Source organism: Oncorhynchus gorbuscha, linkage group LG04, assembly GCF_021184085.1.
Source record: "Oncorhynchus gorbuscha isolate QuinsamMale2020 ecotype Even-year linkage group LG04, OgorEven_v1.0, whole genome shotgun sequence".
Lineage (NCBI taxonomy): Eukaryota > Metazoa > Chordata > Actinopteri > Salmoniformes > Salmonidae > Oncorhynchus > Oncorhynchus gorbuscha.
This window is the reverse complement of record NC_060176.1, coordinates 1-27,500: the sequence shown is the minus strand read 5'-3', so window position 1 is coordinate 27,500 and position 27,500 is coordinate 1. Positions and strand designations below refer to the sequence as shown.

Below are 27,500 nucleotides of genomic sequence, written 5' to 3'. Positions count from 1 at the left end.
ATGGTCTGCCACCCTATTCCAGTTTATTAGGTATGCACCAGCTACTCTTCAGTTTAATGGTAAAGTATTGATACCCTGGCACAGTGTAATGGATCCTACCTAATCAGGTTTATTAATGGTGTATTGATACCTTGTTAAGAAGGTAAACAGTGTAATGGTAAAGTATTGATACCTAATCACAGTGTAATGGTAAAGTATTGATACCTAATCACAGTGTAATGGTAAAGTATTGATACCTAATCACAGAGTAATGGTAAAGTATTGATACCTAATCACAGTGTAATGGTAAAGTATTGATACCTAATCACAGTGTAATGGTAAAGTATTGATACCTAATCACAGAGTAATGGTAAAGTATTGATACCTAATCACAGTGTAATGGTAAAGTATTGATACCTAATCACAGTGTAATCACAGTGTAATGGTAAAGTATTGATACCTAATCACAGTGTAATGGTAAAGTATTGATACCTAATCACAGTGTAATGGTAAAGTATTGATACCTAATCACAGTGTAATGGTAAAGTATTGATACCTAATCACAGTGTAATGGTAAAGTATTGATACCTAATCACAGTGTAATGGTAAAGTATTGATACCTAATCACAGTGTAATGGTAAAGTATTGATACCTAATCACAGTGTAATGGTAAAGTATTGATTGACCTAATCACAGTGTAATGGTAAAGTATTGATACCTAATCACAGAGTAATGGTAAAGTATTGATACCTAATCACAGTGTAATGGTAAAGTATTGATACCTAATCACAGTGTAATGGTAAAGTATTGATACCTAATCACAGAGTAATGGTAAAGTATTGATACCTAATCACAGTGTAATGGTAAAGTATTGATACCTAATCACAGTGTAATGGTAAAGTATTGATACCTAATCACAGTGTAATGGTAAAGTATTGATACCTAATCACAGTGTAATGGTAAAGTATTGATACCTAATCACAGTGTAATGGTAAAGTATTGATACCTAATCACAGTGTAATGGTAAAGTATTGATACCTAATCACAGTGTAATGGTAAAGTATTGATACCTAATCACAGTGTAATGGTAAAGTATTGATACCTAATCACAGTGTAATGGTAAAGTATTGATACCTAATCACAGTGTAATGGTAAAGTATTGATACCTAATCACAGTGTAATGGTAAAGTATTGATACCTAATCACAGTGTAATGGTAAAGTATTGATACCTAATCACAGTGTAATGGTAAAGTATTGATACCTAATCACAGTGTAATGGTAAAGTATTGATACCTAATCACAGTGTAATGGTAAAGTATTGATACCTAATCACAGTGTAATGGTAAAGTATTGATACCTAATCACAGTGTAATGGTAAAGTATTGATACCTAATCACAGTGTAATGGTAAAGTATTGATACCTAATCACAGTGTAATGGTAAAGTATTGATACCTAATCACAGTGTAATGGTAAAGTATTGATACCTAATCACAGTGTAATGGTAAAGTATTGATACCTAATCACAGTGTAATGGTAAAGTATTGATACCTAATCACAGTGTAATGGTAAAGTATTGATACCTAATCACAGTGTAATGGTAAAGTATTGATACCTAATCACAGTGTAATGGTAAAGTATTGATACCTAATCACAGTGTAATGGTAAAGTATTGATACCTAATCACAGTGTAATGGTAAAGTATTGATACCTAATCACAGTGTAATGGTAAAGTATTGATACCTAATCACAGTGTAATGGTAAAGTATTGATACCTAATCACAGTGTAATGGTAAAGTATTGATACCTAATCACAGTGTAATGGTAAAGTATTGATACCTAATCACAGTGTAATGGTAAAGTATTGATACCTAATCACAGTGTAATGGTAAAGTATTGATACCTAATCACAGTGTAATGGTAAAGTATTGATACCTAATCACAGTGTAATGGTAAAGTATTGATACCTAATCACAGTGTAATGGTAAAGTATTGATACCTAATCACAGTGTAATGGTAAAGTATTGATACCTAATCACAGTGTAATGGTAAAGTATTGATACCTAATCACAGTGTAATGGTAAAGTATTGATACCTAATCACAGTGTAATGGTAAAGTATTGATACCTAATCACAGTGTAATGGTAAAGTATTGATACCTAATCACAGTGTAATGGTAAAGTATTGATACCTAATCACAGTGTAATGGTAAAGTATTGATACCTAATCACAGTGTAATGGTAAAGTATTGATACCTAATCACAGTGTAATGGTAAAGTATTGATACCTAATCACAGTGTAATGGTAAAGTATTGATACCTAATCACAGTGTAATGGTAAAGTATTGATACCTAATCACAGTGTAATGGTAAAGTATTGATACCTAATCACAGTGTAATGGTAAAGTGTTGATACCTAATCACAGTGTAATGGTAAAGTATTGATACCTAATCACAGTGTTGTAGTAAAGTATTGATACCTAATCACAGTGTAATGGTAAAGTATTGATACCTAATCACAGTGTAATGGTAAAGTATTGATACCTAATCACAGTGTAATGGTAAAGTATTGATACCTAATCACAGTGTAATGGTAAAGTATTGATACCTAATCACAGTGTAATGGTAAAGTATTGATACCTAATCACAGTGTAATGGTAAAGTATTGATACCTAATCACAGTGTAATGGTAAAGTATTGATACCTAATCACAGTGTAATGGTAAAGTATTGATACCTAATCACAGTGTAATGGTAAAGTATTGATACCTAATCACAGTGTAATGGTAAAGTATTGATACCTAATCACAGTGTAATGGTAAAGTATTGATACCTAATCACAGTGTAATGGTAAAGTATTGATACCTAATCACAGTGTAATGGTAAAGTATTGATACCTAATCACAGTGTAATGGTAAAGTATTGATACCTAATCACAGTGTAATGGTAAAGTATTGATACCTAATCACAGTGTAATGGTAAAGTATTGATACCTAATCACAGTGTAATGGTAATGTACAATCAGGGTTGGTAATTTATACCTAATCAGTCAGTGTAATGGTAAAGTACCTACCTAATCACAGTGTAATGGTAAAGTATTGATACCTAATCACAGTGTAATGGTAAAGTATTGATACCTAATCACAGTGTAATAGTAAAGTATTGATACCTAATCACAGTGTAATGGTAATCAGGGGTAAAGTATTGATACCTAATCACAGTGTAATGGTAACCTATTGATACCTAATCACAGTGTTGTAGTAAAGTATTGATACCTAATCACAGGTAATGGTAAAGGGGTATTGATATCAATCACAGTGTAATGGTAAAGTATTGATACCTAATCAGTGTAATGGTATATTGATACCTAATCACAGTGTAATGGTAAAGTATTGATACCTAATCACAGTGTAATGGTAAAGTATTGACCTAATCACAGTGTAATGGTAAAGTATTGATACCTAATCACAGGGTCAAGGTCAACAGGGGGTCATTATTGATACCTAATCACAGGGTTGACCTAAAGTATCACCCTATTCCCTGTATAAAGTATTGACTAATCCAGGGGTAACAGGTCAACAGGGGGTAATAGTATTGATACAATCACAGTGTAATGGTAAACCTATTGATACCTAATCCCTGTAATAGTACACTAATCCAGGGTCAAAGGTCAACAGGGGTCATTTATGGATCAATCAGGGGTAATGGTAAACCTATTGTATCACCCTATTCCACTGTATAGTACACTACCAGGGTCACAGGTCAACAGGGGGTCATTTATGATCAGTCAGGGGTAGGGGTTGACCTATAGTATCACCCTATTCCCTGTATAGTACACTACCAGGGTCACAGGTCAACAGGGGGTCATTTATGATCAGTCAGGGGTAGGGGTTGACCTATAGTATCACCCTATTCCCTGTATAGTACACTACCAGGGTCACAGGTCAACAGGGGGTCATTTATGATCAGTCAGGGGTAGGGGTTGACCTATAGTATCACCCTATTCCCTGTATAGTACACTACCAGGGTCACAGGTCAACAGGGGGTCATTTATGATCAGTCAGGGGTAGAGGGTTGACCTATAGTATCACCCTATTCCCTGTAGTTTTCTCCCTCAATGATCCAAACATCTACTTCCTTGTTGTGTAGTTTTCTCCCTCAATGATCCAAACATCTACTTCCTTGTTGTGTAGTTTTCTCCCTCAATGATCCAAACATCTACTTCCTTGTTGTGTAGTTTTCTCCCTCAATGATCCAAACATCTACTTCCTTGTTGTGTAGTTTTCTTGCTATTTGCACTTCTTTTACTTGAAGTTGACCAAAGTAACCACCTCTCTAGCTGACCTCTGACCTGAGTTATGTCCTCAGCTTTCCCTCTGCAGAGTGTCTGGTCCAAGCTGCTCCTCTTCCCTCTCCCGCCTGGCTGTCAGCGGCAGCTCCCCAACCCGTTCTCTGAATCCACCCCCACACCTGATCTACTCACACACTCACATACAGACACACAGTTCCTCTCTCCCCTTACCGTGGCCTCTATTTCCTACATCTCTCAGAGAAACTGACAATTCTCCTGGTATTTCTTTACGCACTGACTTTACAGAACTCTGGAGAAAACATCTGACAATGTGCTCTCCCCTCCGTCTGACAATGTGCTCTCCCCTCCATTAGACAATGTGCTCTCCCCTCCATCTGACAATGTGCTCTCCCCTCCGTCTGACAATGTGCTCTCCCTCCATTAGTCTGACAATGTGCTCTCCCCTCCATCTGACAATGTGCTCTCCCCTCCATCTGACAATGTGCTCTCCCCTCCGTCTGACAATGTGCTCTCCCCCCCCGCATCTGACAATGTGCTCTCCCCTCCATCTGACAATGTGCTCTCCCCTCCATCTGACAATGTGCTCTCCCGCCCGTCTGACAATGTGCTCTCCCCTCCATGAGACAATGTGCTCTCCCCTCCGTCTGACAATGTGCTCTCCCCTCCATTAGACAATGTGCTCTCCCGCCCGTCTGACAATGTGCTTTCCCCTCCATTAGACAATGTGCTCTCCCCTATTAGACAATGTGCTCTCCCCTCCATCTGACAATGTGCTCTCCCCTCCATTAGACAATGTGCTCTCCCCTCCGTCTGACAATGTGCTCTCCCCTCCATCTGACAATGTGCTCTCCCGCCCGTCTGACAATGTGCTCTCCCCTCCATGAGACAATGTGCTCTCCCCTCCGTCTGACAATGTGCTCTCCCCTCCATTAGACAATGTGCTCTCCCCTATTAGACAATGTGCTCTCCCCTCCATCTGACAATGTGCTCTCCCCTCCATTAGACAATGTGCTCTCCCCTCCGTCTGACAATGTGCTCTCCCCTCCATCTGACAATGTGCTCTCCCCTCCATTAGACAATGTGCTCTCCCCTCCATCTGACAATGTGCTCTCCCCTCCATTAGACAATGTGCTCTCCCCTCCGTCTAACAATGTGCTCTCCCCTCCATCTGACAATGTGCTCTCCCCTCCATCTGACAATGTGCTCTCCCCTCCGTCTGACAATGTGCTCTCCCCTCCATTAGACAATGTGCTCTCCCCTCCATTAGACAATGTGCTCTCCCCTCCATCTGACAATGTGCTCTCCCCTCCATTAGACAATGTGCTCTCCCCTCCATCTGACAATGTGCTCTCCCCTCCATTAGACAATGTGCTCTCCCCTCCATTAGACAATGTGCTCTCCCCTCCATTAGACAATGTGCTCTCCCCTCCATTAGACAATGTGCTCTCCCCTCCATTAGACAATGTGCTCTCCCATCCATTAGACAATGTGCTCTCCCCTCCATCTGACAATGTGCTCTCCCCTCCATTAGACAATGTGCTCTCCCCTCCGTCTAACAAGGTTATTAAACAGCCTAGTTATTCTTCTGTTGTTGATATCAGGTAATGTGCAACCTAACCCTGACCCTGATATAACTCCATACCCCCTGCAACCTAACCCTGGCCCTGATATATCTCCATACCCCCTGCAACCTAACCCTGATATGTCTCCATACCCCCTGCAACCTAACCCTGATATGTCTCCATACCCCCTGCAACCTAACCCTGATATGTCTCCATACCCCCTGCAACCTAACCCTGATATGTCTCCATACCCCCTGCAACCTAACCCTGATATGTCTCCATACCCCTGCAACCTAACCCTGGCCCTGATATGTCTCCAAACCCCTGCAACCTAACCCTGATATGTCTCCATACCCCTGCAACCTAACCCTGATATGTCTCCATACCCCCTGCAACCTAACCCCTGATATGTCTCCATACCCCTGCAACCTAACCCTGATATGTCTCCATACCCCCTGCAACCTAACCCTGATATGTCTCCATACCCCCTGCAACCTAACCCTGATATGTCTCCATACCCCTGCAACCTAACCCTGATATGTCTCCATACCCCCTGCAACCTAACCCTGATATGTCTCCATACCCCTGCAACCTAACCCTGATATGTCTCCATACCCCCTGCAACCTAACCCTGATATGTCTCCAAACCCCTGCAACCTAACCCTGATATGTCTCCATACCCCTGCAACCTAACCCTGATATGTCTCCAAACCCCTGCAACCTAACCCTGATATGTCTCCATACCCCTGCAACCTAACCCTGATATGTCTCCATACCCCTGCAACCTAACCCTGACCCTGATATGTCTCCATACCCCCTGCAACCTAACCCTGACCCTGATATGTCTCCATACCCCCTGCAACCTAACCCCCTGATATGTCTCCATACCCCCTGCAACCTAACCCTGGCCCTGATATGTCTCCATACCCCTGCAACCTAACCCTGACCCTGATATGTCTCCATACCCCCTGCAACCTAACCCTGATATGTCTCCAAACCCCTGCAACCTAACCCTGATATGTCTCCAAACCCCTGCAACCTAACCCTGACCCTGATATGTCTCCAAACCCCTGCAACCTAACCCTGACCCTGATATGTCTCCATACCCCCTGCAACCTAACCCTGACCCTGATATGTCTCCAAACCCCTGCAACCTAACCCTGACCCTGATATGTCTCCAAACCCCTGCAACCTAACCCTGGCCCTGATATGATATGTCTCCATACCCCTGCAACCTGGCCCTGATATGTCTCCATACCCCCTGCAACCTAACCCTGATATGTCTCCATACCCCCTGCAACCTAACCCTGGCCCTGATATATATCCAAACCCCCTGATAACCTCCAACCCCTGCAACCTGGCCCTGATATGTCTCCATACCCCCTGCAACCTAACCCTGATATGTCTCCATACCCCCTGCAACCTAACCCTGATATGTCTCCATACCCCCTGCAACCTAACCCTGACCCTGATATGTCTCCATACCCCCTGCAACCTAACCCTGACCCTGATATGTCTCCATACCCCCTGCAACCTAACCCTGACCCTGATATGTCTCCATACCCCCTGCAACCTAACCCTGACCCTGATATGTCTCCATACCCCCTGCAACCTAACCCTGACCCTGATATGTCTCCATACCCCCTGCAACCTAACCCTGACCCTGATATGTCTCCATACCCCCTGCAACCTAACCCTGACCCTGATATGTCTCCATACCCCCTGCAACCTAACCCTGACCCTGATATGTCTCCATACCCCCTGCAACCTAACCCTGATATGTCTCCATACCCCCTGCAACCTAACCCTGATATGTCTCCATACCCCCTGCAACCTAACCCTGACCCTGATATGTCTCCATACCCCCTGCAACCTAACCCTGACCCTGATATGTCTCCATACCCCCTGCAACCTAACCCTGATATGTCTCCATACCCCCTGCAACCTAACCCTGATATGTCTCCATACCCCCTGCAACCTAACCCTGATGATGTCTCCATACCCCCTGCAACCTAACCCTGATATGTCTCCATACCCCCTGCAACCTAACCCTGATATGTCTCCATACCCCCTGCAACCTAACCCTGATATGTCTCCAACCCCCTGCAACCTAACCCTGATATGTCTCCATACCCCCTGCAACCTAACCCTGATATGTCTCCATACCCCTGCAACCTAACCCTGATATGTCTCCATACCCCCTGCAACCTAACCCTGACCCTGATATGTCTCCATACCCCTGCAACCTGGCCCTGATATGTCTCCATACCCCCTGCAACCTAACCCTGATATGTCTCCATACCCCTGCAACCTAACCCTGATATGTCTCCATACCCCCTGCAACCTGGCCCTGATATGTCTCCATACCCCCTGCAACCTAACCCTGATATGTCTCCATACCCCCTGCAACCTAACCCTGACCCTGATATGTCTCCATACCCCCTGCAACCTAACCCTGACCCTGATATGTCTCCATACCCCCTGCAACCTAACCCTGACCCTGATATGTCTCCATACCCCCTGCAACCTAACCCTGACCCTGATATGTCTCCATACCCCCTGCAACCTAACCCTGATATGTCTCCATACCCCCTGCAACCTAACCCTGACCCTGATATGTCTCCATACCCCCTGCAACCTAACCCTGATATGTCTCCATACCCCCTGCAACCTAACCCTGATATGTCTCCATACCCCCTGCAACCTAACCCTAACCCTGATATGTCTCCATACCCCCTGCAACCTAACCCCCTGATATGTCTCCATACCCCTGCAACCTAACCCTAACCCTGATATGTCTCCATACCCCCTGCAACCTAACCCTGATATGTCTCCATACCCCCTGCAACCTAACCCTGATATGTCTCCATACCCCCTGCAACCTAACCCTGATATGTCTCCATACCCCTGCAACCTAACCCTGATATGTCTCCATACCCCCTGCAACCTAACCCTGATATGTCTCCATACCCCCTGCAACCTAACCCTGACCCTGATATGTCTCCATACCCCCTGCAACCTAACCCTGATATGTCTCCATACCCCCTGCAACCTAACCCTGACCCTGATATGTCTCCATACCCCCTGCAACCTAACCCTGATATGTCTCCATACCCCCTGCAACCTAACCCCTGATATGTCTCCATACCCCCTGCAACCTAACCCTGATATGTCTCCATACCCCCTGCAACCTAACCCTGATATGTCCCCATACCCCCTGCAACCAACCCTGATATGTCTCCCCCCTGCAACCTAACCCTGATATGTCTCCATACCCCCTGCAACCTAACCCTGATATGTCTCCATACCCCCTGCAACCTAACCCTGACCCTGATATGTCTCCATACCCCCTGCAACCTAACCCTGATATGTCTCCATACCCCCTGCAACCTAACCCTGATATGTCTCCATACCCCTGCAACCTAACCCTAACCCTGATATGTCTCCATACCCCTGCAACCTAACCCTGATATGTCTCCATACCCCCTGCAACCTAACCCTGATGATATGTCTCCAACCCCCTGCAACCTAACCCTGATATGTCTCCATACCCCCTGCAACCTAACCCTGGCCCTGATATATATCCAAACCCCCTGATATGTCTCCAACCCCCTGCAACCTGGCCCTGATATGTCTCCATACCCCCTGCAACCTAACCCTGATATGTCTCCATACCCCCTGCAACCTAACCCTGATATGTCTCCATACCCCTGCAACCTAACCCTGGCCCTGATATATATCCAAACCCCTGATATGTCTCCATACCCCCTGCAACCTAACCCTGATATGTCTCCATACCCCCTGCAACCTAACCCTGGCCCTGATATATATCCAAACCCCCTGATATGTCTCCATACCCCCTGCAACCTGGCCCTGATATGTCTCCATACCCCCTGCAACCTAACCCTGATATGTCTCCATACCCCTGCAACCTAACCCTGGCCCTGATATATATATAGTTAAGGTGGGGGCGTGGCTATATATAGTTAAGGTGGGGGCGTGGCTATATATAGTTAAGGTGGGGGCGTGGCTATATATAGTTAAGGTGGGGGCGTGGCTATATATAGTTAAGGTGAGGGCGTGGCTATATATAGTTAAGGTGGGGGTGTGGCTATTTATAGTTAAGGTGGGGGTGTGGCTATATAGTGTTACAGTGGGGGCGTGGCTATATAGTGTTACAGTGGGGGCGTGGCTATATATAGTTACAGTGGGGGCGTGGCTATATATAGTTACAGTGGGGGCGTGGCTATATATCGTTAAGGTGGGGGCGTGGCTATATATAGTTAAGGTGGGGGTGTGGCTATATATGTCAAGACTCAATTCCCTGTAAGTCTGAAACTATTTGGAAACAGTTGGAATTTCTTGCTTTGAATCTTGAGGTTTCAAAGAGTCTCTAACTGTGATTGGCTGTTATAGACTGCTCTGTATCTGTGATTGGCTGTTATAGACCCCGCCTCTTCTCTGTCAGGAACCGGCTCGAAGCCCGTAACAAAAAGGGAGAGAACGTGGAGAAAAAGCATAACAAAATCTATTTATTAACTGAAGTAAATACAATTAACAATGGTGTGTGTTTAGTCAGTAGTGTAATAAGTGAGTGGTTGTGTGTATTCATGTGATAATGAGGAGTGTCGAAAAGTGTCAACGCAAACAAAACAGCCACAAAAATGCCAAAACCAAAATCTGTCTGTCTGCATGGAGAGTCTCCTCAATGAATGGGGAACAGGTGCATTTATCCTGGGACACACCCGAGCCCATTTCGCTGACGACCCTCCCGGCTCCGCCCACCGACATCCTATTAAGGAAAACAAGAGCAAAGAGAAAGATTTCGGCATACAGTGTGGGAGGGTCGTCACATCGCAGTATCTGTGATTGTATCTGTGATTGGCTGTTATAGACCCCCCTCTGCTCTCTGTATCTGTGATTGGCTGTTATAGACCCCCCTCTGCTCTCTGTATCTGTGATTGGCTGTTATAGACCCCCCTCTGCTCTCTGTATCTGTGATTGGCTGTTATAGACCCCCCTCTGCTCTCTGTATCTGTGATTGGCTGTTATAGACCCCCCTCTGCTCTCTGTATCTGTGATTGGCTGTTATAGACCCCCCTCTGCTCTCTGTATCTGTGATTGGCTGTTATAGACCCCCCCTGCTCTCAGTATCTGTGATTGGCTGTTATAGACCCCCCTCTGCTCTCTGCATCTGTGATTGACTGTTATAGACCCCACTCTTTTTTATCCAAAAATGTATGACGATGAACAAGCACAAGCTCTTCAACAAAATCGTCTTCTACAGGAACAAAAGCATATGCTACAGGAACAACTCGATTTAGCCAAAACTAAATACGATGATGTCCACGCCAAACTAGAAAAATGTGAAGAGTTATCTACAAACAGGAGCGCTCAATTTGATAAGTTTTGTTGAACGTTACTCAGAGTAACACGGTTCTACTCAAAACGCTGCAGACCAAAGACGATCAGTTAATGAACACAATGACAAAGTTGGATGACAAAGTTGGATGACAAATCAGCAGAACTCATTGAAGTAGCTGACCAAATGAATGATGAGAGAACTTAGGTGATGAAGATGGAAATATTGATTTCTAAGCAAGCGGAGGAAATCTCATCACTGAATCTTTCACTTCGTACTCAAGACCTCTATCTGCAAACCATGACAGATAAGTTTGAGACTGAAAGGAGCAAGTGTGACACTCGCGTGTCCAAAATCAGTACTCTAAGCCCTCAAGTGGACTCTGCAATGCAGCAGAATACCACCCTTAGGTACCATCTGGAGGAAGTCCAGAATGGTCACGCTCTACAGCGTGACTACCAATCCAAGCAACCGGAGCCCTGTACTCACAGGAGTAAAGACGATAGGTTTCAGACCTTGCCTCCCTCATGTGTCCCTCAGTCTTCTCCTCTTGACCATTCGGCACTGAGTAACATCGCGCCTCTTGGCCAACAACAACAAGGCTTGGCTTCTCCTCTTGGCCTTTCGGCCCCAATCTCTCCACAGGATGAAGCCAACCCTCTCCGCCCGCTTGGCGAGGAATACCTTGACAAACTCATCAAGAATTTCCCCATCTTTGACCCCATTCCAGGTCAGCCAAACAATACAGAGACGTTCCTAGCTGACATAGAGGACGCGTTGGATGGCTTCCCGAACGCTACGGGTTCTGACAGCGAACGTCGAATAGACACGTGACAAGGTTCATTCGCCTCCAACAGCAACACGTGCTAAATGACTACGCTAAACTTGCCAGAGCTTTGAAAGTATAATTCAGTGGTTCTGCGACTCGCAACACTATAGCTCACTGGCTAAAACGTCAAACAAGCTAGTAACGAACACCCACAAGCTTACTATCGTTCAGTTTACTTTGCCCTACTCACTGAAACAGGCATGGAAGACCTGTTACCATTTAAACAGATGTTCCTGTCAAACATGTATCCCACCTTCATTACCTACTTAGGCCCTGCCGCCCACGTTGGCTTGACTATCTTACAACTCAGAGAGCTTGCAAGCACAGCTTTTGAGGCATCAAAATCTCGCAGCGCTAAGAGCCCTGATCAATCGGTTTTGAAGTTTGACCAGGAGCACTCACTCCAGTCAGAGGAGCATTATCAGGTATTGGAACGTTAAGAGATGACGCGCAACAACAGTTTCTACCACGAAACCATGATTCCAATAACCTCAGCGGTCGAAATAACTGTAAAGCACGTCGCCATCAAAACGACTACCGCTACAATCGACCTGTTCGCTACGTTCCTGCACCCAACCCACAGTGTCAGAGCCATCAAAACGACTACCGCTACAATCGACCTGTTCGCTACGTTCCTGCACCCAACCCACAGTGTCAGAGCCATCAAAACGACTACCGCTACAATCGACCTGTTCGCTACGTTCCTGCACCCAACCCAACCCACAGTGTCAGAGCCATCAAAACGACTACCGCTACAATCGACCTGTTCGCTACGTTCCTGCACCCAACCCAACCCACAGTGTCAGAGCCATCAAAACGACTACCGCTACAATCGACCTGTTCACTACGTCCCTGCACCCAACCCAACCCACAGTGTCAGAGCCATCAAAACGACTACCGCTACAATCGACCTGTTCGCTACGTCCCTGCACCCAACCCACAGTGTCAGAGCCATCAAAACGACTACCTCTACAATCGACCTGTTCACTACGTCCCTGCACCCAACCCAACCCACAGTGTCAGAGCCATCAAAACGACTACCGCTACAATCGACCTGTTCGCTACGTCCCTGCACCCAACCCACAGTGTCAGAGCCATCAAAACGACTACCTCTACAATCGACCTGTTCACTACGTCCCTGCACCCAACCCACAGTGTCAGAGCCATCAAAACGACTACCGCTACAATCAACCTGTTCGCTACGTTCCTGCACCCAACCCAACCCACAGTGTCAGAGCCATCAAAACGACTACCGCTACAATCAACCTGTTCGCTACGTTCCTGCACCCAACCCACAGTGTCAGAGCACAAGGGTAACAAAGGGTTGAAGGATGATCAAAACGTAGACCAAGGTTCTCCAGAAGTTCCACTACTTGAGTCACAAGGACTAGACGGGGAATTACCGGACACCAGGTCCGCAGGAATTAACACCCATCACAGGGACGTTAAAATTAAAATCTCTCCCGCTCTCACTGTAACCCTGCTACTTGACGCTGACTTGATGGATTGGAAAACCAACCAGGTATGGTCACAGGCCACTGTGCCTTCTCCACTGTCCATACTGTCTTCCCCTAACGCTAGCTGCAATGCAGTCATTCACGAGGGGTGTCTGTCGAAAGCACCCCTTGGGAAAAAGACGTTTAGAAACCTCTTGGGGCAGAATCCGATCCAAGGAGATATTACGATATCTCGACACATTCCATCGGCCAACTAAATTACCATTCTTTTCATGATTTTGAGCCAGCTGTCTCTGTGAATAAGCAACTTCCCTCCTCCTTGCAGTCATCCAATAAGGTAGTTGAGATGAACTCCTCTTGCCCTTCGGACACTTCCGCAAGCACTGCGGCCGTCTCAGTAAGAAAAACATTCCGATGATACACCTTCCGCGTTGTTGGGGACTGTCACCCCTTACAATGATACTAATGGCGTCAGTCCAGCAACTGACCCGATGACTCCCGCTGGTGAACACTTTGCGATATCACAGACTGACATCCTCGTCTCAGTTCGCAGGTACTGAAGAGGTTGCCACACGCGGATGCGGTGGTGACTGACATGACTCGACAGCCACTGAGAGTTCTGAAGCACAAACACCAGGAGATTTGGTTGAAAGGTTACAGCCATTATTATAATACGGCCGCTGACAACTCGTACATAGGGTCCGACCTTTTCGTTTGTGCCTCAGACACCAACACCACCCGCTGGTGGGGGGGGTCTGGCGACACAAAGGGGGGGAATAGTAGCCCAGACCCATGATGAGCCTCATCGAGGCTGGTGGGGGGGTCAAGACTAAGGACAACACCGTACGAGGCCACCAGAGCATAAATGAAATCTACTTGTAAACTCCCCTTTAAGGACAGTGAGGAGCAGACAGGCCCCTAGACGGGGATTATCTTAGAACACATCTAAGATAGTACTGAGGCGTACCACACTGGTCGTAAAGGAAGTCCAGTGGACTTGTCCACCTCCAAAACAAATGGCAACAATAATCTTTCCTTGCCATGCGTAGGTTCAACTACAATACAACTAGTAAAATGCTCCAATCATGTGTTCCGGTAGTATAATATTTCAGAATAAATCGGTAAGATAAGTGGTCCCTTTGAGCACCAGTACCAATACCAGCGACAGTCAGTCTAGCTACAATCAGAAAGAAGGTTAGAGACCTAACCAATCAAATTACCCTTGACAATAGCGACATAGGAGTCACTCAGAGTGCAACACGTGGAAGGGAATCTCCATCTCTTCCAATGGTTAACACACATGTCACTAATAAATAGAATCCTCCATTCAGGAGGAAAAGTATTAGAATCATTAACCACGATCACACCACGTACGACTGGTCTAATACTTAGAGTACTTCCGTCGTGAGGTTAGCTCCTCCGTGGATAACATAACTATGAAGTATACTTCTTCATACCTCCCACCACTACGATAGTGGAAGACAGTGACTGCTAGTAAAACCACTACAGACTCCCTTCTTCATACCTCCCGCCACTACGATAGTGGAAGACAGTGACTGCTAGTAAAACCACGACAGACTCCCTTCTTCATACCTCCCACCACTATGATAGTGGAAGACAGTGACTGCTAGTAAAACCACGACAGACTCCCTTCTTCATACCTCCCACCACTACGATAGTGGAAGACAGTGACTGCTAGTAAAACCACGACAGACTCCCTTCTTCATACCTCCCACCACTACGATAGTGGAAGACAGTGACTGCTAGTAAAACCACGACAGACTCCCTTCTTCATACCTCCCACCACTACGATAGTGGAAGACAGTGACTGCTAGTAAAACCACGACAGACTCCCTTCTTCATACCTCCCGCCACTACGATAGTGGAAGACAGTGACTGCTAGTAAAACCACGACAGACTCCCTTCTTCATACCTCCCACCACTACGATAGTGGAAGACAGTGACTGCTAGTAAAACCACGACAGACTCCCTCGACACCAATTCTGACTGACCTCCAGGCATTGACCTGAAAATGACCTGACTACATCAGACTCATTCTGAACAAGTTGTAATCTGCCAGGATACTTGGTTTTCTTCCCTTGACATGCGCGCTTGTGTAAGCATAAACGCACATGCACAACGGAACATCCAATTAGGATTTATGCCCACTTAAGGGTCCAAGCAAATACCAGCCTTAGTAAATAAAGTTGAACATTTACTTCTAGGCCTTTGACTCTACAGCACTCACCAGTTTTCTTCCCAGAAGTCCATAGGTCATCCCTGTAGACTGCCCAGAACTAGTGCCTTACAGCTGTAGACGTATCACATAGTTATCAACTGAGGATAGTGCCTAAGCAACACACCAAGTAGGAAAACCCCAGATATGGCATTAGAGACAATGCCATGCTAGTCATTTTGCCAGAACATTGGACGTACAGTATATAAAATACAGTCCAGTGAGATTATTTTTGTGTGAGAACTATATTTTGTATATATTTTGTTTATGCTTTCATTCCTTTTCGGTTCAGTTCCTTTGACACTTAGGAAGTGATAGAGCCATAAACAAAGTCCCCATACAACCATCACGTAGTGCCGCAACGCCGCTCATTGGGGAATGGGTATGGGTAATTATATATATTTCATGAGTGTGCGTGCGTGCGTTGTTAACATCTGCCTAAGTTACTGCCCAGATCTCCCAGTCTGGACGATGACCAGATGATGGGTCCGGAACGGCGACCCCAAATCCAGACATCCACGGCCCATCCTTGTGGCTCCCACTGTCAGGGAGCCTACCAAGGTACATCACTAGAAGGGACCACAACGGCGATCACCAACCAGGACATCAACTGCCATCCTTGTGCTCCGCTTTCAGAGAAGCCTACCAAGTTCAACCACCAGAGGGCAACACTTAATCTACAAACAGGACATCACGTGTTCATGATTTTATGTTGATTTGTAACTTGCAGGACAAACAAGATCCAAACCACCAGGGTGGGTATGTCATGACGTTGGCCTCTTTGGGTATAGCAAGCCTCGTCCCCCTCTTCCTGCGGCCCCCTTTCCTCCTTCAACTAGGTTGCTGTGGTCAGAGAGACATTGTAAATTCCATTTTCCAGTACATTTTCAGTATATTCCAGTACATTCCAGTACATTTTCATAGAGGACAAAGGAAATCCTTCCACCTCACAGAACTTGAGGTCCGAACAAATTTCATTTTCCGGAGAAAGTGTAAAAGATCGGTGAAGAATCCAGCTACGAACTGGTCCGTTTGTCACAACTTGGGGAAGCTCATGGGAGACGGTGTGGCCACATTACCATAACGCTGTTTATATAATTGCATCAGATGAGGTTTACATCTAATTGTTGTATAAAATGAATGAGTGAGTATGATACTTTTTGTATAATTGTGTAATATGATTTTGGACTGTTTAATGAAGAAAAATACAATTCCATTTTGATTTGAACTAAATCAGAGGACTGCCCCTGAGCCCAGTTAGGGTCAGGCCTCCTGGGACAGCCCTTTTTCGGCCCTTCCGAATAAAACCCCCACTCGGGTTTTTGATCAGCAGATCGAGCTTACCTCAATTACGAGATGGCTACAGGTTGCAGACCATGTTTTTCTCCATTAGGAGAGTCAAAAGTTTGTAGACCCTTGCTGAATCTTTTAACCATACCACTTGGTTAAACTCTTAGAGTATCGATACCGACAGAATAAGAACAAGTCTTTGATATTAATTACTAGTCTGCAGCAAGGAATTTGGTATCATTGAACGCAAAGAATGACAACCGCCGAAACATCCATTCTATAACGAAATGAATGAATGTCACTCTGAATAATCACTATAACCACGACAGAGAGAGAGAGAGGGAGAGAGACGAACAATTCTACTAAATAAATGAACTTTTCACCAGCGATGAAGACGACACACTGAGCGTAAATATATATATTGATTGCAATTGTTCCCGAATGAGTGACCGTTCATCTGCAAAGGATTAGCATTTCAATTGTTATAATTATTAACTCTGTAGTGAATTCTTAGTCGACCCCCACTCCTCCTTTTGTCTAACAAGCTGCCATGCCGGTTCAGCCCACTAGGGCTCATTCTCATTTCATGTTTCATTCTTCTTAGTAGACCCCCACTTCTCCTTTTGTCTAACAAGCTGCCATGCCGTTTCATTCTTCTTAGTAGACCCCCACTTCTCCTTTTGTCTAACAAGCTGCCATGCCGGTTCAGCCCACTAGGGGCACATTCTCAATGTTGCAAGTTCAAACCCCCGAGCTGACAAGGTACAAATCTGTCGTTCTGCCCCTGAAAAGGCATTTAACCCACTGTTCCTAGGCCGTCATTAAAAATAAGAATTAGTTCTTAACTGACTTTCCTGGTTAAATAAAGGAAAAATAAAAAAATAAAAAACTAATTACAGAGAATCTTTGAAAAAAGCTATAAGTCTTCAGTTAATGATAGTAAAGACTCGCCAGAACCTAACGGGCCATGGGAAGCATCCTAAATGACATTAGATACGTTCACAACACAAGTTAATGGGAAACACACTGTATCCAAACCAGTAGTCCATGTTGTCTGTCCCAAATGGAGCCCTATGCCCTAAGTAGTGCACTATTTCTGACCAGGGCCAATCGGGAAGTACTGCACTTTATAGGGTGCCATTTGGGACGTAGACAAGACCTGCTGCTTGGTTTGAATGCAGTGTGTTTGTCATTACCTTGTGTTGTGTGTTTGTCTCATGTAATGAAAGACTGGCTGTGGCTCAGATCAGCAGAGCTGTTTAGTCTTCAATCAGAGACCCATCAAGCTGCTACGCTGTTGCCAGGTGTATCAACAAGGTAATGTGGCCTGATATTACTATGTCTACTAATAAGAGCCTGATATTACTCTGTCTACCAATAAGAGCCTGATATTACTCTGTCTACTAATAAGAGCCTGATATTACTCTGTCTACCAATAAGAGCCTGATATTACTCTGTCTACCAATAAGAGCCTGATATTACTCTGTCTACCAATAAGAGCCTGATATTACTCTGTCTACTAATAAGAGCCTGATATTACTATGTCTACCAATAAGAGCCTGATATTACTCTGTCTACCAATAAGAGCCTGATATTACTCTGTCTACCAATAAGAGCCTGATATTACTCTGTCTACCAATAAGAGCCTGATATTACTCTGTCTACCAATAAGAGCCTAGCGATATTACTCTGTCTACTAATAAGAGCCTGATATTACTCTGTCTACCAATAAGAGCCTGATATTACTCTGTCTGTGATAAGAACCTGATATTAGACTGTCCTCCAATAAGAGCCTGATTTGTCTGTCTACCAATAAGAGCTCTGATATTACTCTGTCCTCACTGGGTAGCAATAAGAGCCTGATATTAGCCAGGTCTGTCGACTAATAAGAGCCTGGGCAGCCAGGTTTGTCTGTGACGACTGTCTACCAGACTGTCAAGCCAGGTAAGAGCCCAGACTGTTACTCTGTCTACTAAGCCAGGTTTGTCTGTGAGATAGCCAGATATTACTCTGGGCAGCCAATAAGGTTTGTCTGATATTACTCTGTCTACTAATAAGAGCCTGATATTCCTCTGTCTGGGACAATAAGAGTCCTCTGATATTACTCTGTCTACTAATAAGAGCCAGATATTACTCTGTCTACCAATAAGAGCCTGGTATTACTCTGTCTACCAATCTCTAGAGCCAGACTGTCCTACTCTGGTACCAGGTAAGAGCCTGTATTACTCTGTCTCCTCTAATAGCCAGACTGTCCTCTCTGGGCAGCCAGGTTTGTCTGTGATGACCGGTCTCTATAGCCAGACTGTCCTCTCTGGGCAGCCAGGTTTGTCTGTGACGACCGGTCTCTATAGCCAGACTGTCCTCTCTGGGCAGCCAGGTTTGTCTGTGACGACCGGTCTCTATAGCCAGACTGTCCTCTGGGCAGCCAGGTTGTCCTCTCTGGGCAGCCAAACTGTCCTCTCTGGGCAGCCAGACTGTCCTCTCTGGGCAGGGTTTGTCTGTTACGGTCTCTATAGCCAGACTGTCCTCTGGGCAGCTGGTCTCTATAGCCAGACTGTCCTCTCTGGGCAGCCAGACTGTGTCCTCTGGGCAGCCAGGTTTGTCTGTGACGGTCTCTATAGCCAGACTGTCCTCTCTGGGCAGCCAGGTCTCTATAGCCAGACTGTCCTCTCTGGGCAGCCAGACTGTCCTCTCTGGGCAGCCAGACTGTCCTCTCTGGGCAGCCAGGTTTGTCTGTGACGACCGGTCTCTATAGCCAGACTGTCCTCTCTGGGCAGCCAGGTTTGTCTGTGACGACCGGTCTCTATAGCCAGACTCTCCTCTCTGGGCAGCCAGGTTTGTCTGTGACGACCGGTCTCTATAGCCAGACTGTCCTCACTGGGCAGCCAGGTTTGTCTGTGACGACCGGTCTCTATAGCCAGACTGTCCTCTCTGGGCAGCCAGGTTTGTCTGTGACGACCGGTCTCTATAGCCAGACTGTCCTCTGGGCAGCCAGGTTTGTCTGTGACGACCGGTCTCTATAGCCAGACTGTCCTCTGGGCAGCCAGGTTTGTCTGTGACGACCAGTCTCTATAGCCAGACTGTCCTCTGGGCAGCCAGGTTTGTCTGTGACGACCGGTCTCTATAGCCAGACTGTCCTCTCTGGGCAGCCAGACTGTCCTCTCTGGGCAGCCAGGTTTGTCTGTGACGACCGGTCTCTATAGCCAGACTGTCCTCTCTGGGCAGCCAGGTTTGTCTGTGACGACCGGTCTCTATAGCCAGACTGTCCTCTCTGGGCAGCCAGGTTTGTCTGTGACGACCGGTCTCTATAGCCAGACTGTCCTCTGGGCAGCCAGGTTTGGGCAGTCCTCTCTGGGCAGCAGCCAGGTTTGTCTGTGACGACTGGTCTCTATAGCCAGACTCTCCTCTCTGGGCAGCCAGGTTTGTCTGTGACGACCGGTCTCTATAGCCAGACTGTCCTCTCTGGGCAGCCAGGTTTGTCTGTGACGACCGGTCTCTATAGCCAGACTCTCCTCTCTGGGCAGCCAGGTTTGTCTGTGACGACCGGTCTCTATAGCCAGACTGTCCTCTGGGCAGCCAGGTTTGTCTGTGACGACCGGTCTCTATAGCCAGACTGTCCTCTGGGCAGCCAGGTTTGTCTGTGACGACCGGTCTCTATAGCCAGACTCTCCTCTCTGGGCAGCCAGACTGTCCTCTCTGGGCAGCCAGGGTTTGTCTGTGACGACTGGTCTCTATAGCCAGACTGTCCTCTCTGGGCAGCCAGGTTTGGGCAGCCAGACTGTCCTCTCTGGGCAGCCAGACTGTCCTCTCTGGGCAGCCAGGTTTGTCTGTGACTGTCCTCTCTGGGCAGCCAGACTGTCCTCTCTGGGCAGCCAGGTCCTTGTCTGTGACGACCGGTCTCTATAGCCAGACTGTCCTCTCTGGGCAGCCAGACTGTCCTCTGGGCAGCCAGGTTTGTCTGTGACGACCGGTCTCTATAGCCAGACTGTCCTCTCTGGGCAGCCAGGTTTGTCTGTGACGACCGGTCTCTATATCCAGACTGTCCTCTGGGCAGCAGCCAGGTTTGTCTGTGACGACCGGTCTCTATAGCCAGACTGTCTCTATAGCCAGACTGTCCTCTCTGGGCAGCCAGGTTTGTCTGTGACGACCGGTCTCTATAGCCAGACTGTCCTCTCTGGGCAGCCAGACTGTCCTCTCTGGGCAGCCAGGTTTGTCTGTGACTGACAGCCAGGTCTGTCTATAGACTGTCCTCTCTGGGCAGCCAGACTGTCCTCTCTGGGCAGCCAGGTTTGTCTGTGACGACCGGTCTCTATAGCCAGACTGTCCTCTCTGGGCAGACTGTCCTCTCTGGGCAGCCAGGTTTGTCTGTGACGACCGGTCTCTATAGCCAGACTGTCCTCTCTGGGCAGCCAGACTGTCCTTGGGCAGCCAGGTTTGTCTGTGACGACCGGTCTCTATAGCCAGACTGTCCTCTCTGGGCAGCCAGACTGTCCTCTCTGGGCAGCCAGGTTTGTCTGTGACGACTGGTCTCTATAGCTAGACTGTCCTCTCTGGGCAGCTAGACTGTCCTCTCTGGGCAGCCAGATTCTCTATAGCCAGACTGTCCTCTCTGGGCAGCCAGACTGTCCTCTCAGCCAGGGCAGCCAGGTTTGTCTGTGACGACTGGTCTCTATAGCCAGACTGTCCTCTCTGGGCAGCCAGGTTTGTCTGTGACGACCGGTCTCTATAGCCAGACTGTCCTCTCTGGGCAGCCAGGTTTGTCTGTGACGACCGGTCTCTATAGCCAGACTGTCCTCTCTGGGCAGCCAGACTGTCCTCTCTGGGCAGCCAGGTTCCTCTCTGGGCAGCCAGACTGTCCTCTCTGGGCAGCCAGGTTTGTCTGTGACGACTGGTCTCTATAGCCAGACTGTCCTCTCTGGGCAGCCAGGTTTGTCTGTGACGACCGGTCTCTATAGCCAGACTGTCCACTCTGGGCAGCCAGGTTTGTCTGTGACGACCGGTCTCTATATCCAGACTGTCCTCTCTGGGCAGCCAGACTGTTCTCTCTGGGCAGCCAGGTTTGTCTGTGATGACCGGTCTCTATAGCCAGACTCTCCTCTCTGGGCAGCCAGGTTTGTCTGTGACGACCGGTCTCTATATCCAGACTGTCCTCTCTGGGCAGCCAGGTTTGTCTGTGATGACCGGTCTCTATAGCCAGACTGTCCTCTCTGGGCAGCCAGGTTTGTCTGTGACGACCGGTCTCTATATCCAGACTGTCCTCACTGGGCAGCCAGTCATTGTTTGTCTGTAAGTCACAGTGGTGGTCTCTATAGCCAGACTGTCCTCTGGGCAGCCAGACTGTCCTCTCTGAGCAGCCAGACTGTCCTCTGGGCAGCCAGGTTTGCCTGTGATGACCGGTCTCTATAGCCAGACTGTGCTCACTGAGTCTGTACCTAGTCATTGTTTTCTATCAGTCACAGTGGTGAGATAGCCTGACACCATGTACCGTCTGTTTAGAGACAAATAGCATTGAAGTTTACTTCGATTTTTTGTGGTGTCTTTCCAAAATTATATATTTTTCATTTTGCTCTATGGGGTTGGTTTGGGTTTGTGAACTGAGCCTCAGAACTAACTGGCTGAGTTCTGTCCTGAGGCTCTATGGGGTTGGTTTGGGTTTGAGCCTCAGAACTGAGCCTCAGAACCAACTGGCTGAGGGGACTCTTCTCTGGTTTCATCTCTTGACATTGTAGAGCTGTGTGATGGATGTTTTGGGGTCACTTGTTTTTAGATGGTTCTACAAATTAATGTCTCTTTTTTATATTTGAATGAGGAGGGCCCAGTTCTGCTCTACATGAGTAATGTTGAGTTTTTCTTTGCACATGCAATTCAGTCTTGCAAAACTCTGCATGGAGTATTTCGATTGGATGTTTGTCCCATTTGGTAAATTCGTTATGTGACGCCCCCCACTCTGTGAAGATCCTCCCACTCTGTGATGCCCCTCCCACTCTGTGATGCCCCTCCCACTCTGTGACACACCTCCCACTCTGTGACGCCCCTCCCACTCTGTGACGCCCTCCCACTCCCTCCCACTCTGAAGATCCTCCCACTCTGTGAAGATCCTCCCACTCTGTGACGATCCTCCCACTCTGTGACGATCCTCCCACTCTGTGACGATCCTCCCACTCTGTGACGCCCTCCCACTCTGACGCCCCTCCCACTCTGTGACGCTCCTCCCACTCTGTGACGCTCCTCCCACTCTCTCTCTTTGCTCTTGTTTTCCTGAATAGGAAAATGCAGCTGTTCCCCATTCATTGAGGAGACTCTCCATGCAGACAGACAAATTATGCTCTTCTTGCTTTCTCTCAGCTCGTTCACAGCCATGTGAAAGCTACCTGTGTTGCTGATATTTAGTCCTACATACGTGTAGTTTGTGTGTTCTAATAGAACTGTGTCCAAATATAATTTATTTTTCTAATCCTGATTTCTGGAACTTTTTTTTATTTTTAGATTAACGTTCAGAGCCCAGGTCTGACAGACCCTCCTTAGTGGGAGACAGCAGCACCAGGTCATCTGTCTACAACGGACACTTGATTTCAGGGTTGTGTAGGGTGATACCAGGTGACAGTCTTCTGTTTCACAATTTTTATTTTATGTTTAACCTTTATTTAACTAGGCAAGTCAGTTAAGATCAAATGATTATTTTCAATGACGGCAGTTAACTGCCTTTTTCAGGGGCAGAACGACAGATTTTTACTTTGTCAGCTCGGGGATTTGATCTAGCAACCTTTTGGTTACTGGCCCAACACTATAATCACTAGGCTACCCTGCCGCCTCAAAATGTCGATCTTAAATAGTGTTGGACATATTGCGCAGCCCTGTTTCACTCCACTTCCCTGAGGGAAGAAGTCTGTTTGCTTGTTGCCAATTTGAACCACACATTTGTTTTTAGTGTACATTGATTTAATAACATATGTTTTCCCTCCAATACCACTTTCTGTTAGTTTATAAAAAGAGCCTTGTGCCAAATTGAATCAAATTCTTCAAAGTCAAAGTATTCAAAGTCTAAGTCGCTCTGGATAAGAGCGTCTGCTAAATGACTTAAATGTAAATGTAAATGTACAGATCACGTGTAGATTGTGCCTTTGTTTTGGTTTGTTTGTCAGTTAGTGTGGAGGGTGGAAATGTGGTCTGTTGTACCATCGGTTTCTACAAATCCAATCTGGATCAGTTAGTGTGGAGGGTGGAAATGGAAATGTGGTGTGGAGGGTGGAAATGTGGTCTGCTGTACCATCGGTTTCTACAAATCCAATCTGGATCAGTTAGTGTGGAGGGTGGAAATGTGGTCTGTGGTAATCGGTTTCTAAAATCCAATCTGGATCAGTTAGTGTGGAGGGTGGAAATGTGGTCTGTTGTACCATCGGTTTCTACAAAATCTGGATCAATCTGGCGTCTGCGTAGGACGTTGTGTTCATTAAGACAATTATGTAGTCTGCTATTTATGATACTGCAGAGAATTTTCCCCAAGTTGCTGTTCATGCAAATTCCTCAAATTATTTAAGTCAAATTTGTCTACATTTTTATTGATTGGTGTGATCTCTCTCAATTCAATTTCAATTGAAGGGGCTTTATTAGCATGGGAATCATATGTTAACACTGCCAAAGCAAGTGAAATAGATAAACAAAAAGTGAAATAAACAATAACAAATTATCAGTGAACATTATACTCACTAAAGTTCCAAAAGAATATAGACATTTCAAATGCCAGTGTTTATGGGTCTGTGTAATCTGAGATAGTCAGGTATTCTATCACGGTGTACTCTGTTTAGGGTCAAATGGCATTCTTGTTTTCTCCTTTTGTTTTGTAAATTCTTTGTAATGTGTCAAGTAATGATCTTTTTGTTTTCTCATGATTTGGTTGGGTCTTATTGTGTTGCTGTCCTGGGGCTCTGTGGGGTCTGTTTGTGTTTGTGAACTGAGCCCCAGGACCAGCTTGCTTAGGGACTCTTCTCCAGGTTCATCTCTCTGTAGGTGGTGGCTTTGTTACGGAAGGTTTGGGAATCGTTTCCTTTTAGGTGGTTGTAGAATTAACAGCTTTTTTACAGATTTTGATAGCTGGTATCTGCCTAATTCTGCTCTGCATTATTTGATGTTTTACGTTGTACATTTATAATACAGGATATTTTTGTAGAATTCTGCATGCAGTCTCTCAATTTGGTGTTTGTCACATTTAGTGAATTCTTGGTTGGTGAGCGGACCCCAGACCCCACACCTCATAAAGGACAGTTATTTAACTCATTCAATTATTTTTAGCCAGATCCTAATTGGTATGTCACATTTAATGTTCCTTTTGATGGCATAGAAGACCCTTCTTGCTTTGTGTCTCAGATCGCTCACAGCTTTTTGGAAGTTACCCGTGGTGCTGATGTTTAGGCCAAGGTATATATCGTTTTTTTTGTGTGCTCTAGGGCAATGTTGTCTAGATGGAATTTGTATTTGTGGTCTTGGTGACTGTACCTTTTCTGGAACACAATTATTTGTTATCTTACTGTGATTTACTGTCAGGGCCCAGGTCTGACAGAATCTGTGCAGAAGATCTAGGTGCTGCTGTAGGCCCTCCTTGGTTGGGGACAGAAGCACCAGATCATCAGCAAACAGTAGACAATTGACTTGAGATTCTAGTAGGGTGAGGCCGGGTGCTGCCGACTTTTCTAGTGCCCACGCCAATTCATTGATATATTTGTTGAAGAGGGTGGGGCTCAAGCTGCATCCCTGTCTCACCCCACGGCCCTGTGGGAAGAAATGTGTTTTTTTGCCAATTTTAACCAAACACTTGTTGTTGTGTACGTTCATTTTATAATGTTGTTCCCCCAACAACACTTTCCATCAAATTGTATGGCAGGACCTTATTCCAAATTGAGTCAAAAGCTTTATTGAAATCAACAAAGCATGATAAGTCTTTGCCTATGTTTGAATTTGTTTGTTAATTAGGGTGTGCAGGGTGAATACGTGGTCTGTCATACGGTAATTTCGTAAAAAGCAATTTTACATTTGCTCATTGTTTTCACTTTTTCGCTGAAGAAATGTATGAGTCTGCTGTTAATGATTACGCAGAGGATTTTCCCAAGGTTGCTGTTGACGCATATCCCACAGTAGTTAATGGGGTCAAGTTTGTCTCCACTTTTGTGGATTGGGGTGATCAGCCTTACTTCCAAATATTAGGGAAGAGGCCAGAGCTGAGGATGATGTTAAACAGTTTGGATGTGGAATTTGTGATCTGTATGTTTTATCATTTCATTTAGGATACCATCAACTCCACAGGCCGTTTTGAGTTGGAGACTTTGTATTTTGTCCTGTAGTTCATTTAATGTAATTGGAGAATCCAGTGGGTTCTGGTAGTCTTTAATTCTAGTTTGTATTTGATTTGTATATATCTTTCCTCTCTCTCTCTCTCTCTCTGTCTCTCTCCCTCTCTTTCTCTCTCCCTCTCTTTCTCTCTCTCTCTCTCTCTCCCCTGTCTCTCTCTCCCCTCTCTCTCTCCCCCTCTCTCTCTCTCCCTGTCTCTCTCTCCCCTGTCTCTCTCTCTCCCCTCTCTCTCTCTCCCCGTCTCTCTCTCCCCTGTCTCTCTCTCTGTCTCTCTAAACTAACACCACAGGTCCACAGACAGGCTAATTGTTGATCCTTTGACAGAGGAGTGAAAAGACAGAGCCTAGCCGAGTCCCGGAGACCACAGGTTGCCCTGCCATCTCCCTGTTACCACCTCCAGCAAGGCATCATCCATGGCTAAAGGCTTCTACATCAGTAAGAACATGGGGCTAGCAGGTCTTCTGATGGGGGCTGTAGCAGTGGTCATCATCATAGCCCTGGCAGCAGTCTACGATAAAGAAAAGACCAAGAACCAGAATAAACCTGTGGATGGTGTGGCCATGTTGACCACTGCCTCTCCAACCACCTCCTCCACCCTCTCCACTCCTAAAGACCCCTGGGAACACTACAGACTGCCTGACTCCCTGTCTCCTGTCTCCTACAACATCACCCTCTGGCCTCGACTGGTTGTCAATGCCTCTACTGGCCTCTACATCTTCACAGGACAGTCAACTGTGGTGTTCCAGTGTAAGAAGGACACAGATCTGATCATCATCCACTGTAACAAGCTGAACTTGACTCTGCTCAACGGCCACCATGCTAGACTGACTGGCCTGGATGGAGCGACTGCTCCCACCGTAAAGACTAGCTGGCTGCAGGTGAAGACGGAGTACCTGGTCATTCAGCTGAATGGGAAGCTAACTGCTGGGAAATCCTATAGACTTTCCACAGACTTCCAGGGAGAGCTGGCTGATGACCTGAAAGGATTCTATAGGAATATACAGAAGATGGTGGTAAAAAGTATACAACTGAAGATGGTGACCCTGGTCCTTCCTCTCTGATACTAATACAGTAGAGTACTAAATACAACCCCTGATACTAGATACAGTAGACCCCTGGTCCTTCCTCTCTGAT

At 46.1% G+C, this 27,500-nt stretch overlaps 1 protein-coding gene across 1 annotated transcript in view; it reads left to right on the top strand.

Annotated features, from left to right (window-relative positions):
- LOC124033068 (aminopeptidase Ey-like) overlaps positions 1-27,379 on the top strand; it is a gene marked incomplete at its 3' end in the record, with an annotated part of 29,451 nt that extends 2,072 nt beyond the window's left edge. The window contains exon 2 of the mRNA XM_046344991.1: positions 26,656-27,379. Within this exon, the coding sequence (XP_046200947.1) occupies positions 26,780-27,379 (600 nt within the window). The remainder of the gene's footprint in view (positions 1-26,655) is intronic.
- Positions 27,380-27,500: the final 121 nt, after the last annotated feature.